The 15,535-nt window shown below is 35.6% G+C and overlaps 2 protein-coding genes across 2 annotated transcripts in view; both read left to right on the plus strand.

Moving 5' to 3' along the window:
* The window catches only part of LOC107691788 (proprotein convertase subtilisin/kexin type 5-like), a 33,311-nt gene extending 29,335 nt beyond the window's left edge, over positions 1-3,976 (plus strand). Inside the window, exons 33-37 of the mRNA XM_016490599.1 lie at positions 326-500; positions 659-876; positions 2,219-2,319; positions 2,432-2,627; positions 3,470-3,976. Of these exons, the coding sequence (XP_016346085.1) occupies positions 326-500; positions 659-876; positions 2,219-2,319; positions 2,432-2,627; positions 3,470-3,948 (1,169 nt within the window). The 3' untranslated portion in view covers positions 3,949-3,976. The remainder of the gene's footprint in view (positions 1-325; positions 501-658; positions 877-2,218; positions 2,320-2,431; positions 2,628-3,469) is intronic.
* Positions 3,977-8,068: 4,092 nt separating this feature from the next.
* The window catches only part of LOC107691789 (guanine nucleotide-binding protein subunit alpha-14-like), a 9,917-nt gene continuing 2,450 nt past the window's right edge, over positions 8,069-15,535 (plus strand). Inside the window, exons 1-5 of the mRNA XM_016490600.1 lie at positions 8,069-8,189; positions 10,327-10,511; positions 10,611-10,765; positions 14,657-14,785; positions 14,868-14,997. Of these exons, the coding sequence (XP_016346086.1) occupies positions 8,069-8,189; positions 10,327-10,511; positions 10,611-10,765; positions 14,657-14,785; positions 14,868-14,997 (720 nt within the window). The remainder of the gene's footprint in view (positions 8,190-10,326; positions 10,512-10,610; positions 10,766-14,656; positions 14,786-14,867; positions 14,998-15,535) is intronic.

Consider the following 15,535-nt stretch of genomic DNA (forward strand, 5'->3'; position numbering starts at 1 on the left):
GCGTTTCAAAAAGGCGGGGCATAGAGGAGAAACAATAATGTACAGTATGTGGAAAATAATGTGTTTTTTAACTTTAAATCGCATAAACACATTTCATTACACCAAATACACAAAATAATGTTCTTTTTAGTAGCATCATATGACCCCTTTAATCGTATGGTAATGTCATAATACTGACATTTAAATTGAACTGAAATCTCAAATGAAGACGTTTTTAGCCTTATGTGTACAGTAATTCCACATGTTCAAATATACTGATAATTCCTGAGACTCAAATGATATTTCATAGGCTTTAGTGTAAACAAAGGTTCCACTTGATCCACAGATGGCAGCTGTGTGAATCAGTGTCCAGATGAATACTTCAGAGGGGAGACACAGCACTGTGAGCCCTGTCATCCTAACTGCCTCACCTGCATGGGGCGGCACAGCCACGAGTGCCTGAGCTGCAGAGCTCACCTCTACAGAGACGCCAAGGAATGTGTGGACACATGCCACTCTGGGTAACTACAACACTTCAATGCCTGTAGGAAACATACAGTATATCACCTAGGCCGATTAATCAGATAGTATTAGGTCATACTGGACTGGCTTCTTAGTTTCTAATATATATTGCATTGCATTTTCTGTTTTCAAATAATTTTGATTGAATCTTTTCCAGTCACTATGCCTCAGCTGTCTCTAGGATGTGTGAGCATTGTCATGAGAGCTGTGGAGAGTGTCTTCAGGCCAGTGCCGAAGGGTGTGTGAGCTGCAGAGAGGGGATGCTGTTTATCAGGAAACAGGGGCGCTGTGTGTCTTACTGTCCTGAAGTGTACTACCATGATATACACCACAAAACATGTGAAGCCTGTCACCTCAGCTGCAGAACTTGCACAGGTACAGTATGGAAGAAATTACGCATGTGACATTTTTTTTTTTCAGTTCACTAAACAGGCTCTTGTGAAACAGAAGTGAGCCTGATTGTACTGAATATACACTTGGAATGTATTTCAAATCTTAAAAGAATATTTAAAAAAAAATTGTACTTGCAGATAATAAAATAATAATGCAATAGGCCACTTACTGTACTTACAGAGAACACACTTTCATGACTTAATGTTTCTCAACACAGACACTTTTAATTTAATTAAAAGTTTTACTTTAAAGCATTTTAAATGCTTTAAATGCTTTAAAGAAATACACTTATTTTGATGTCTTGACTTACTATACTTACTAAAACACCTGTAAAGTACTTGATTTTAATTTTAGCTGTAGTGTGTTATTCTATATTTACAATATCAAGTAAATGTATTTTAAATGCTAAACTTTGTCATTACAAATGTGTAACTTACAAATTACAAATATATTTAAATACATCACATACATGAAATTACAGTTTACCATATATGTTTGTCAGAACATTTGTCAGTACATTTTAACCATATTTCAAAGACAAAAGTAACTTAGAAATTACACATAAAGACTTATGGTACGCACCATAAGTCTTTATGTGTAATTTCTAAGTTACTTCTTAGTCGAGTCCTCCTGGGAAGTTTGTGTTTTTATAAGTTGGGAAGTAATTATGACATCAGGTGCGTTCAAATCACTTTGGTTGGAGTAAGATGGCGATTTACTTTACATCTATTTCTACAAAATGATGAATAAAGGATGTGCATTGGGTGTGGGTTTTTTTTTTCTTTAAATTGTTACATATTTTATCATAATTGTACAATACAGTGGTATGTTTTTCTACATGCAACTTAGTTTTATTGTAGATTAAAAAAAAAAAAAGAAATTTACTGTTAATATAGTCGCTGCATCCACTGTGTCCAACATATTTTCTCACTGATACTTGGGGTTTTCTGACATAATTTAAACACAATTTAGTTCTTACACATCGTAATTTCAACTCAAGTACTTTTTTTAAGTTCAACTAATTCCATTTAATATATTACATGCAGTTAAGTGTCAGAAAACATTACATTCAATTTGCACCCAACCATGTTCTAACCATTCAAGTATATTATTTCCATAAAAAGCAGTTTTAAAAGTAGGCTAAACTTTTTTTTTTACAAGGGGGTGATTACAGGTTGACCTGCCATTTTCTTCAGGAATTAAATCAACTTTTAAATGGTTTATGCATATAACAATTTTATATAACACTTTAAAATGCTATTTTTAACCATTAACCATTCAATAATTTAAGCCTAAAATGCTGGAATGTCATTTAAATTTACAGGCAAGAGTGTTGAGGATTGTGACTCATGTCACCCAGGTTATACACTCACACAGGGTGTTTGTGAGTCACCCTGTATCACTGGAGAATACGCTGAGCCTGAGGTAAACTTCTGTTCCTGTGCAGTCTATTCAAACATGTTTACTTCCTGATCAACTTTGACCCCTTTTTTTATGAATGTTGTCGCCTGATATCTTTTGTGATCTCTCTCTACAGGAACAGGGCTATAAGTGTGTGGCATGTGATAAGTCCTGTTTAGAATGCAAAGGTCCTAGGCCTCATAACTGCACCATCTGCCCAGCACAGTTCATTCTGACCGCAGAGGGGCGCTGTCTGCCCTGCTGCACCAACGAAAAACAGGAAGACACAGCTGAAGTTCAGCAGGAGTGCTGTAACTGTACTGAAACCAGAGGTATTGTGACTAAGTGACAATTCTTCTTCAAAATATTACCTGCACGAACAGGTTGATCAGTGACATAATTGACAACATAGGCTCAGTGGAAAACATGCCTCTACCTGGTGATTCATAACACTGCTTTGTGAAGCTTCAAAACCTTTGCAAATAGTTTGTGTGGTTAGGAGCACCTTTCAAAGCAAAATAAGCCCTTTGCACAAATCCCTGCAATGCTCTGACCTCAGAACACTTTTATCATGGTGCATAATTTGTAAACTAATACATTTCATCATATGCATCACATAACAAGCTCCATATGTATGGCTTTGCTGATGTAGTAAACTTGCTCAGTAGCGCACCCGGTACCACACTGCAGTCCCTCGAGTCATGATAAAAGAGCTCAAAGGCTTGTAGAAGCAAGCTAAAATGGCATGGTTGCTACATAAAGCATGTTTTCCCCTCATTTTTTTTTTAACTATCGGTTAGGTTTATGGTAGTGTTTATTGTAGGTAGTACGTTATTTTTAATCGCCAGAACATAAACCTTTCAGCACCACTTGCCGGACATTGCATTTCCGAACTCTCGTGACATACAGCAATCAAAGTAATAACATTTTGCCAGATTGATGCTTATAAGTTTAGAATAAAACTGAACATGCTTTTACTACCACTCACTGGACATTTCACTTTAAAAGTGTTGCAAAACTTGCAAAATGCATAGTCATATTTTGCAGAAAATTTGCATGGTTTTTTTTTCCAATGAGCCTGGCTTGGATTTTTATTTGTGGGTGAACTAATAATAGTTGTCCTGTCTTTATTCTTTGTGCGAGGCTTTAGAATAAACTTTTATTTCTATTAAAGGTGAGTGTGTCCTCAGCACTAACTTTGCCTTCCGCAATCATGAAGAAGAGGAATATACAGGAAACCTGCCACTCTTCATCACCGCCTCCATCCTGCTTGTTTTGGCCTTGATTGCTGTAATCATCCTCATTAAGCGTTCTCTTTCCAAACGACCCATGCCTGAGCCTGCTGTCCCGCGTGGGTATGAAAAACTGGGCAACGGTGGTGGCAGAGACAGCTTCTACAGAGGCACATCATCATCCACCTCTGCCTACGGTGGTCAAGCAAGCTCTAGTTCTGGACGGTTCCGTGAGTCGCAGCTGGTGGACCTCGGTGATCAGAAGGGGAATCGGGATGATGAAGATGAAGATGATGAAGACGAAGATATTGTGTACATGGGACAGGACGGCACTGTGTATCGCAAATTCAGATATGGGCAGCTGGGAGACGAGCAGGAGGATGAGTTAGAATATGACGATGAGAGCTACAACTACCGATAACTTCTTCAGCTGTTTAAATGAAAATATATTCTGCAGGCTTACTGAAATTTGTCACTTAGAATGCAAAAGCAACATGTATAATTAAACCAAAATGTGTGGACAGTTCAGCAAAGTTTTGATCTGAAATGTGAATAATTATTGTTTATGATGATGTAGTGACAATGACAAATTGTAGCTTAAGATTTCATTCAATAGTTATCTCAGCTGCTCGTCTTTTCTGATCTTTTTATCTTTCAGCTGTTATGAAGACTTTTTGTTTTGTTCTACCTGTGTGAGTGATTTATTTTGGAATGTGTGCATTATGTCAACAGTCCCTGTGCAGTGCTTTTCTTTACATGATAGTAGCAGAAGTACAAAGGATCCCAGAAGTACAAATGAGTACAAATTCCCCACTTATAATTTTGGCCTTGGTCATTTTTTGTTGTGAACGTGTGTCAGCTATGAATTTTAATAAAAGCATAACGTGTTAATTTACTATTTCAGTGTCAATTTTTGATATTTCAATTATCGAAATCCAGTACAAAAATACTTGTGTACAGTTACATTTGTGTCTTCATCATATTTTTAAACATAATTCCAAACTGAACTATTAAAATGGTATTGAACCAAATTTTGTGATGGTTTGCATCAGATAATAAACGAATATCAAAGGAAATTATATTATATTTGAATGTGATTAAAAACCTGCACTATAAGAAAAAACCTTATCTCTTATCCGTTATCTATCAGAACATTATGCATTAATTTTACAGACATTTCTTTTAAGTTTAATAGTTTAATATGTTCTGTACTGGTCTTGAGCTGCTATTTATGCAATTTAATAGCCTGTTTTTGTTCATACTTCCTCATTCCATCCCAAAAACGTTGCATAAGTGTGCTGTGACGCAAGACACCTTACACTCTTAAATATACAGCCAGACGCCACAGCAGAATTTTGTTCAGACGTTTTTATTTTCAAATTTATATTTGATTTTTATATTTACAAAACCATCTACTGCTTTAAAACACAGAAACAGTATAATTTTCTGAAGCACCGGGAACTGCCACAGATATCTCTTAATAGCCATGAAGTTGTATTTTGTATTGCTTTAGGTATATATTTCCTATAAGTATATACTATAAGTTTAGTTTTTTCCTCTTTGGCAATAAATAAATATTTAGCAGGTTTGTTTTCCTGCATGTTTGTGGCGAACAGCGTCATTAGGTCACTCGTAGCATCGTATACTAGACGAGCCAGTCTGTTTCTATCAGAAAACATAATCACATGCACATACATTTTGTTCCTTATAATTTCATTTTGGGGGATGTAATGAGAGAAATATTCCACATGTGTAACGTAGCATGCAATTCTGTGTAACATGACATGCAGTTAACTCACGAAATGTATTTAAAGCTATTTTAGCTATAATGACAACAAATGAATGCCACTTTTATCAACAGAAGGTCTGCTAATGTATATGTTTAATATTTATTCATAAATGTATTTATATTAATTTATTCATTCATTTATAATTCGATCATTTTTGGTGCGTACATGTCATTGTTATTTTCTAAATATGGTTGAATGAAATAAATGTAATATATAATACAAAACTATAAAAAAAAAAAAAAAAAAAAAAAAAAGTTTAGCTGCAGGTTTGATATTACAATTGAAAAAAAATGCCTTTGTTATGCATTTAGCATATTATATATTTTGGCCCTGGATGTCCAGGATGTTGATTTCCAGCAAGTTTCACTACCTTAGATATTTCGTAAAAAAAAAAAAAAGATGAAAATGCTGTTTAAAGGGGTCATATGATGCTTTTTTAAAGATCATTATTTTGTGTATTTGGTGTAACAGAATGCTTTAATGTTCAAAAAACACATTATTTTTCAAATACTGTACATTATTGTAGGTCCTCTATGCCCCGCCTCTCTCAAACGCTTCGTTTTCTACAAAGTCCCTCCTTCCGACAAGCGCAGTCTGCTCTGATTAGCCAGCTGACCCAGTGCATTGTGATTGGCCGAACACCGCAAGCACTCGTCGGAAATGTAACGCCCCTTACCATAATTTTAGAAATGCTGGAAAGAAAGCTATTTATGTACTGTGTGTAAAGGTGTCACATCTTCTTCAGCTTCAGAATGTGAGAGAGTCTAAATGGCAAGAGATTTTTGGGTCGAGCGTTTCCCCTAAAGGTTGCTGGAGGACCTTGTACAAACCTCCCATTGAGAAAAGAACTGGAGACCTACAATGGAGGATTGTGCATGGTATAATAGCCACAAACAGACACAGAGCACACCTCGATCCACTGGTTGAGGAGGGCTGTCCTTTTTGTGGAGCACAAGAGACTGTCTTCCATTTATTTTTTAATTGTGGGAGATTACAACCATTATTTTATAAAATGGAAGAGTGGTGTCAAAACCTGGGGGAATTATTTGCACCTGCAAGGTTTATTTTTGGGCCAAAGTACAGCAGAAGTAAAATGAGGAGTCATGTTTTATTAAACTTCTTATTTGGGCAAGCAAAGATGGCTATATGGTTGTCAAGAAAAAGTAAATTGAATGATAAAGGATCAACTGATGCTATTTCAATACTGAAGGGATTAATAAAATCCCGTATTAGTATAGAGTATAGTTATTATAAGTTGATAAATGATCTGCAGATGTTCAAATATAAATGGGAAGTTAATCAATGCATTTGTGAAGTTGACTCTGATGAAGGTTTGCAAATTTATATTTGAGTAATGTTTGTTTTATAAATTTGCGCCAAAAAATGTATTATTTTTTCTCTTTTGATGTCAATTTAAATTTTTACATTTTTTGTAATAAAGAGACCTTAAAAGTCAAAAGTCTCTCGTGCTCTCTCTCTCTCTCTCTCTCGCGCTCTCTCTCTCTCTCTTTCTTTCTCTCTCTCTCTCTCTCTCAATATCTCTTTGGTTTTGAGACTTTAGTCTTTGCAACTTCAGGGATCTTATCTATGCACAATCAGCTTGTAACACTCCAAAGAGAAAGGAAAACTTGAAATCGCATAATATGACCCCTTTAAAACGATATTTAAAAAATAAAGTTATTGTGTGTTAACCTTCTTAATAGAGAGCACACTTGTTCCCACAGCTCTTATTTTGTTGTTAGAGCACATGTAATGGCTGTTAACACTTTGGGCATAATTAATGCATTATAATTGATTGCTAAATTTCATAATCAGTATTTTAAAATATCATTATCACACTGATATATTTTTACATCACTACATTTGGATCATCATTACATTTGGATGTGCAAGATCTGATTGTCTGGGTGATATTTGCACATCCTTGGCCAAGCAAGTGGTTTAAGCTCATTGACTGAAATGATTAAATGAGGACATGAACTCTATTCACATTCACGTATAACCGTCTGGTATGCTATAGCATCTTCTCTGCCTCTGGCAGTTTCAAATGTGATAAAAGTTCTTAAAATGTTAATAAGCTGGGATCAATCTGACCATCTAAAAAGTGCCCAAAACCCCTCTAAAATCAGTCAACAAACCAGTTTTGTTTAGTGGCATTTTGAGCAAGAGGTGTAATGCTACAATAAGTTCCTTGTATGCATCATGATCTCCAGTCCTGGACAAGGTGCACAAGAAGAAAATAATATTACAGGTTAAATAAATTACTCACCCTCATGCCATGCCAAAACTGTACAACATTCTTTCTTCTGTGGAACATAAAAAAGAGAGAGATTTTTAAAGATTGGTTCTTTCTTTCTTTCTTATTTGTTTGTTTGTTCGTTGATACAATGGAAGTCAATGGGTACCAAAACTGTTGGATTAAACTTTCTTCAAAAATTGTGTGTTCCACAGGAGAATGTTACACAATTTACAGTTTTAAAATGGCATTCTTCAGTTCCATTCATGATTTTTCCTGTTTGTGAGCAATTGAGACTGGTGCAGAGGAAAAGGGAAACTATGCCTTATGTGACACAACCCACCCCATCCATTGAACAAGGAAGAAACTATACCTGTAAATGACAGTACATCAGGCTAGTCCTGAGGTAGGCGTGTTTCAATAGGCTTTTTGAAGACGGGTTTTTAACACTGGTGGGTGAGTGATTGATGAATGTGTTAACTGCAAAGTACTGGAGAAGGTTCAAGCTGTTCAGGATGGGGGACTGCTGCTTGTCGGGGGAAGACAGAGAAAGCATCAGGATTCACCAAGAAATTGAGAGACAGCTTAAGATGGACAAGCGGGATTCATCCCGACAACTGAAACTTTTGCTTTTAGGTATGTACTTTTCATTTTTGTTTGTTTGTTTTATTTTAGCTATGTAGATTTCTATGTTTTTAGTGACACCTGAAAATTTGTAATGGTCAGTGTAAATAAGTTGTTCAGCATCAGTCATTTATTGACATTAAAATATAAAACAATTCAGTTGCCAGATGATATGCACTAAAGTTTTTATACAATAATTATAAGGCTCACAGAATTCACACTTCAAATGTTTAGATGACGTTTCCTCTGACTGTTAGCGGTCACATGCAAATCTATGCAAAAGGATGTCAATGGAAAGTCATTCATTCTCACACAGCACAGCATTATTTTTCTGTTCTTAATGAAACTAAAATGCAAGTAAGCATGTCAAGATATTTGCAAAAAACATGCAAACAGGAACAATGTGTGAATTCCTATCGTAGGATCTACTGATAGGATCAGCTCCATCATGTCCTATACGTGTACTTGCATCATCTCGAACATAAGCAGTTATTTATGTGTTTCAGTTCGTTTATGTTTTCCTTGATATGTACTTATGCATTTTACACTATATTTTAGGTTAAGTTTGTTTCTAATCAGCTGAGTCAATGCCAGTTTAATAGAAGAACAGATGATTGAGCTTATGTGTTTCCTTGTTTTAACCATGATAAAAATCTCCCCCCTTTTAGCAAAACTGCCGATTGTCAGACCTGTCTGGCATGTAATAGATACAATCATTTACATCCAGCACTGCAATGTCAAAATTATTTTTGTGTGGGTGTATGTGGCATCATACTTGGTTACGTGTTATCAAACTCAAGAGACTGAGTTTGGTGTTCTGTGTGGTTTTCTCTACTATTCAGTTTTGAAGCAAAATACGCTTTTTATGATCGTCGACTTGATTGCACAGATATTATTTGAACTGAACTGAGCTGGACGAAGACATCACTGAATCAATGATGAACAGACTTTAACTGAGAATTTGACTGTTTACTATTGTCCTTTGGCATTATCGACACACTATTTTCCTATTTAAAGGGGTCATATGATGCGATTTCAAGTTTTCCTTTCTCTTTGGAGTGTTACAAGCTGGATTGTGCATAGATAAGATCCCTGAAGTTGCAAAGACTAAAGTCTCAAAACCAAAGAGATATTCTTTATCAAAGTTAAGACTCTGCCACGCCCCCCTAAAATCTGTATTGTTAAAAGCGCTATATAAATAAAGGTGACTTGACCACAAAGAGAGACACAAAAATAAAACATTCATCAATAATCAGCAATACTTATCACAACAATCTCATTTACAAGTTATTAAACAAGTAATTGTATTGTAGTGTATAGATTACTTTGTTAAATGATAGTTTCTAAATATAGTTGTTTAACTATGGTTTCATATTAAAACAAATCATATTCAAACCATTCACACCTTACTGGCAGATCATTCTGATCACACAATCACAATGTTCATATCCTAAAGCAAACATGCAAATTAGAAAATCCATACTAGGTGTCCTTTGTCAGGTCTCTGTGTGTTTCCAAAAATAAGCATAAACTGTGGCTGAGAGATGATTATTAGAATCGGATCGGAATCAATAATGCAAACTTCAGGATTTATGAGACAAATTCAAATGTAGCTCTAGTAGGCCTATCATTTTTCAGCTCAATAACATATACAGCACTTTCAGATTCCACCAGAACAGGAATATTGTCTACATGAAGGACGTATGAAAAAAATGTCAGATCAATGTAATCAGTCCTTATAAGGCCAAGTTGAGAACTGAGATGGAAAAAAAAGCTGCAGCAATACTGCAGTGGTCTTTGAAGCTTTACCTTTGGTATTAAAGTGAATATTCATGCAAAAAATAAGAATCTGTCATTATTTACTCACCCTAACGCTGTTTGGAGCGCATACAAATGCAAAGAAACGCAAAAAGAGTCACTTAGTCCAGGCTATTCTTTTCAATACAATGAAACTGGATTGTGACGAAACAAAGCTGTAAAAGAAGGTTTAAGTGAGTAAGGTAAGTTACTTACAGGAGTGCAAGTAAATGATAGAATTTAAATTTTTGGTCTCAGTACTAATGGTAAGACCTCTCAAATGAAACTTTTCATATAGCTACACAGTAATGCACAATATCTCACAGCAAAAACTTTCCATGTCCTTCGACAGGCACAGGGGAGAGCGGGAAGAGTACTTTCATCAAGCAGATGAGAATCATTCATGGCAGGGGCTACACAGAGGAGGACAGGAGGGCCTATGCCAAGCTGGTGTTCCAGAATATCTTTGCTTCCATTCACAACCTGCTTCAAGCCATGGAGCACCTAAACATTCCTTTTGTTGATGGAAAAAACAAAGTATGCACCAGGAATTCTGAGAGAAAGCATATGTTTTATTAGACATGTTAAATATCTTAGCTCTCCTCATAACTAAAATCGTATCTGTGTGTGTTGTAGACACATGCTGCAATGCTTAACAGTGTGATCCCCGAAACAGTACAGTCACTGGAGCCTAAACATGCTGAAGCCATCAAGAGTGTGTGGAAAGACCAAGGTCTGCAGAAATGCTTTGAACGCAGGAGAGAGTTCCAGTTATCAGACTCGACCAAATAGTAAGTGCACTGAAGATTTAATTTTTCACACTGACAAAAAGTACTATTGTAGTATATACCACATTTTCAATAGGGCACCATGATAATGCAATGTGTGTGTGTGTTTTTTGTATTTTTTTGGAATACCAAGTTAATACGGTTGTATCTGAGTATGGTAATCATTGCATACTATGGCATGTGAATATGGGGAGTGAATGAACAGCGCTCTCATCCATACTTATTACCCATGACTTAGGTGCCCATGAGCAAGGCATTGAACCCCTAATTACTCCCGGGCACCGCTGCACTGCTCCGGCTGTGTGTGTGTGTGTGTGTGTGTGTGTGTGTGTGTGTGTGTGTGTGTGTGTGAGAGAGAGAGTGTGTGTTTAAATGCAGAGCACAAATTCCAAGTATAGGTTACCATACTTGGCCTACATGTCATGTTGTCACTTAAATTAATAAATAAAATATAAATAAATAAATGATAAATAAATCCAATAGTGCCAGAAAGTGGTAATTATTATTTTTGTTAAGTTAAAACTTATATGTGACCCTATAACAATATTTCGCATCACATGTGAACCTGGTATTATTCTTTTTTATATATACTGTATATATTTTGCACATTTGCTCTCTGACTTGACTGTAATAACTTTATGCAAGGGCCAAAGTGTGTATATATACTGCTAATCAAATGCCTTTGATTAACTGATCATCAGCAAGTGTGAGCACCTCTATAAAAGCAGATGTTTTGGCAGTTTGCTGGTCTGGAGCCTTCAGGTGTGTGTTAACACAATGCCAAAAAGGCAAGACATGAGCAATGATCTTAGAGAAGCAATTTTTGCTGCAACCAATCTGGGAAGAGTAATATGGCCATTTCCAAACAATATGAAGTCCATTATTCTACAGTGAGTAAGTTTCAATAATCTTAAAGAAGCAATTGTTGCTGCAATCAATCTGAGTGACACGGCCATTTCCCGACAATCTGAAGTCCATCATTCTACAGTGAGGAAGATTGTTCACAAGTGGAAGACATTCAAAACAGACACCAATCCTCCCAGGAGTGGACGTCTCAGCAAATTCACCCCAAGATCAGATCGTGTAATGCTCAGAGAAATGGCAGACAACCCAAGAACTACACCGCAGACTCTATGGGCCTCAGCTAACATGTGAAATGATAAAGTTCATTATAGTACAATTAATAAAATATGGGACAAGTATGGCATGTTAAGAAGGCTTGCCAGAAAAAAAGCCTATCTACAAAAGCATGGCAGCGCAGTTTAGGTTTGCAAAGTTGCATCTAAACAAACCATAAGACTTCTAGAACAATGTCCTTTGAACAGACAAGACCAAAGTGGAGATGTTTGGCCATAATGCACTGCAGCACGTTTGGTGAAAACCTAACAAGCATATCAGCACAAACACCTCATACCAAAAATGTGTACTGTGTTTATTTAGATAAATTTATATATATATAAATACATATAAATATTTATTTATATATAAATACACAACACCTCATCCTATATTTTGAAAATAATTACATGTATATACATTTATATATTTATATAATTATATTTTATATTATATATAAATAATAATAAATATACACAAAGTACACACTCATAAACAAAAACTTTTATTTTGGATGCGATTAATCTTGATTAATTGTTTGACAGCACTAATATCACACACACACACACACACACACATATATATATATATATATATTACTTTAAAAATATATATATTTAATATACTTTACTTTTTATTTCTGTGATGCAGCACTGAATTTTCATCTGTCATTACTCCAATCTTCAGTGTCACATAATTCTTCATAAATCATTCTAATATGCTGATTTATTATCAGTGTTGAAACTGTTGTGCTAATAATTTTTTGGAACATGTGATACTTTTTTCTTTTATAAATAAAAAGTTAAAAATAACATTTATTCAAAATAGAAACCTTTTCTAACAATATAAGTCTTTACTATCACTTTTTTATCCATTTAACACATCCTCGCTGAATAAAAGGATTAATATCTTGAAAAAAGAAAGAACGCATTTACTGACCCCAGACTTTTGAATAGTAGTGTATATTGTAAGACAAACTTTCTATTTTGAATACATGGTGTGCTTTTATAACTTTTTACTTATCAAAGAATCCTGAAAAAGTATCACAGGCCCCACAAAATGTTAAGAAGCACAAATGTTTCCAACATTGATTATAAATCAGCATATTAAAATGATTTCTGTAGGATCATGTGACACTAAAGACTGGAGTAATTATGCTGAAAATTCAGCTTTGCTTCACAGGAATAAATTATATTTTAAAGTATAATAAAATTGTTCTTTTAAATTGCAATAATATTTCACAAAATTACTTTTGTTCTCTCTATTTTTTGATACAGCCATGATGAGCATTAGAAACGTCTTTAAAAAACATTACAAATTTTACTGATCCCAAACTTTTGAACAGTAGTGTGTGTATATATACACATTTTATTACCAACTTACAGGTGCATCTCAATAAATTAGAATGTCGTGGGAAAGTTCATTTATTTCAGTAATTCAACTCAAATTGTGAAACTCGTGTATTAAATAAATTCAATGCACACAGACTGAAGTAGTTTAAGTCTTTGGTTCTTTTAATTGTGATGATTTTGGCTCACATTTAACAAAAACCCACCAATTCACTATCTCAACAAATTAGAATATGGTGACATGCCAATCAGCTAATCAACTCAAAACACCTGCAAAGGTTTCCTGAGCCTTCAAAATGGTCTCTCAGTTTGGTTCACTAGGCTACACCATCATGGGGAAGACTGCTGATCTGACAGTTGTCCAGAAGACAATCATTGACACCCTTCACAAGGAGGGTAAGCCAGAAACATTCATTGCCAAAGAAGCTGGCTGTTCACAGAGTGCTGTATCCAAGCATGTTAACAGAAAGTTGAGTGGAAGGAAAAAGTGTGGAAGAAAAAGATGCACAACCAACCGAGAGAACCGCAGCCTTATAAGGATTGTCAAGCAAAATCGATTCAAGAATTCTATGGGGTATTGTCAAGAGGAAAATGAGAAACAAGAGACCAAAAAATGCAGATGAGCTGAAGGCCACTGTCAAAGAAACCTGGGCTTCCATACCACCTCAGCAGTGCCACAAACTGATCACCTCCATGCCACGCCGAATTGAGGCAGTAATTAAAGCAAAAGGAGCCCCTACCAAGTATTGAGTACATGTACAGTAAATGAACATACTTTCCAGAAGGCCAACAATTCACTAAATTTTTTTTTTTATTGGTCTTATGAAGTATTCTAATTTGTTGAGATAGTGAATTGGTGGGTTTTTGTTAAATGTGAGCCAAAATCATCACAATTAAAAGAACCAAAGACTTAAACTACTTCAGTCTGTGTGCATTGAATTTATTTAATACACGAGTTTCACAATTTGAGTTGAATTACTGAAATAAATGAACTTTTCCACGACATTCTAATTTATTGAGATGCACCTGTATACTGTCACTGTGTAATTTGCTGCTTTTTTAAGAGCTCTACTTTCAATTTAGAAGTAAACTGTAATTTAGAAGAAAAAAGTAGCTGTAGCTCAGACTTTAGTGCAAATCCCTGGTCAGTGGTTTGATTCAGGGAATTCATGAACTGAGAAATGTATGCAACAGAAGACTCTTTTTACCTCAGCACACAATTAAGCATTTTACTACAGAAAATAAAAATATTTATGACATATTGCATGATATATTAATTAAAAATATGTATAACTTTATCATATGAAATTGAAACTTTCCTTTGTGTTTGGTGAATTTTGGTGGCCATTTAGGGCTTTGGACAAATAACTAAAAATGAATTTTCGTGGTTTCTCAAAGTCTGTTTTATTTATTTTTTTCTGTTTACTAGTTACCTCGATGACATTGACAGAATATCTGCATCCTTTTACTTGCCGACTGTTCAGGATATTCTGAGAGTCCGAATTCCAACCACAGGCATCATTGAGTACATCTTTGACCTCCAGACAGTCATATTCAGGTAACTCTTAATTATATGGTGGTGTGAAGATGGATGACTGACTGTGACCCATTTTATAATTCAAAACCTCTTCTTTTTGTAGAATGGTTGATGTTGGAGGCCAAAAGTCAGAAAGACGGAAGTGGATCCATTGTTTTGAAAACGTTACTTCCATCATCTTTCTGGTGGCTCTGAGCGAGTACGACCAGGCCCTATATGAGTGTGCAAATGTGGTTAGTCACTTCCTTGTATTGTCTTAGTAGCTTTTCTGGGTTATTGAGATTTAGCATCATTACATCATAGATGATTAAAGGTGCAGTAGGAGATCTTGGAAAATGCTAACTTTAGCCTGATAGCACTGAAAGCCAACGTCCCACCCTCCCTGCAATCGCCGTCCAAAGCCACGCCCCCTGAACGCATATACGCTCACAGATCAGAGACAACATTACTAATAGGCTACATCAGCGGTTCCCAATTCCAGCCAATGTTCCGAAGTGAAGTAAACGTGAACGGATTTTCCCCGCTCAGGGAGTAGGGAGCAATAAACACTGTGTAGGGATCAATAAACACTGTGTAGGGATCATACCGATCGGAACACAGTTCATGCACGTAGCTCACTTTTAACGAGCTGGTTATCTGACTCGGGTGTGTTAACTAAGCGAGACAAGCAAAATATGCAGAGCGGGGGGCGCGAGGACTGGAATTGGGAACCGCTGGGCTACATCATGTGTCATTCACCAGTGAGAAAACTTTAAAAGTACTACAATACCA

The sequence above is a fragment of the Sinocyclocheilus anshuiensis genome, unplaced genomic scaffold, assembly GCF_001515605.1.
Source record: "Sinocyclocheilus anshuiensis isolate Anshui unplaced genomic scaffold, SAMN03320099.WGS_v1.1 scaffold246, whole genome shotgun sequence".
Lineage (NCBI taxonomy): Eukaryota > Metazoa > Chordata > Actinopteri > Cypriniformes > Cyprinidae > Sinocyclocheilus > Sinocyclocheilus anshuiensis.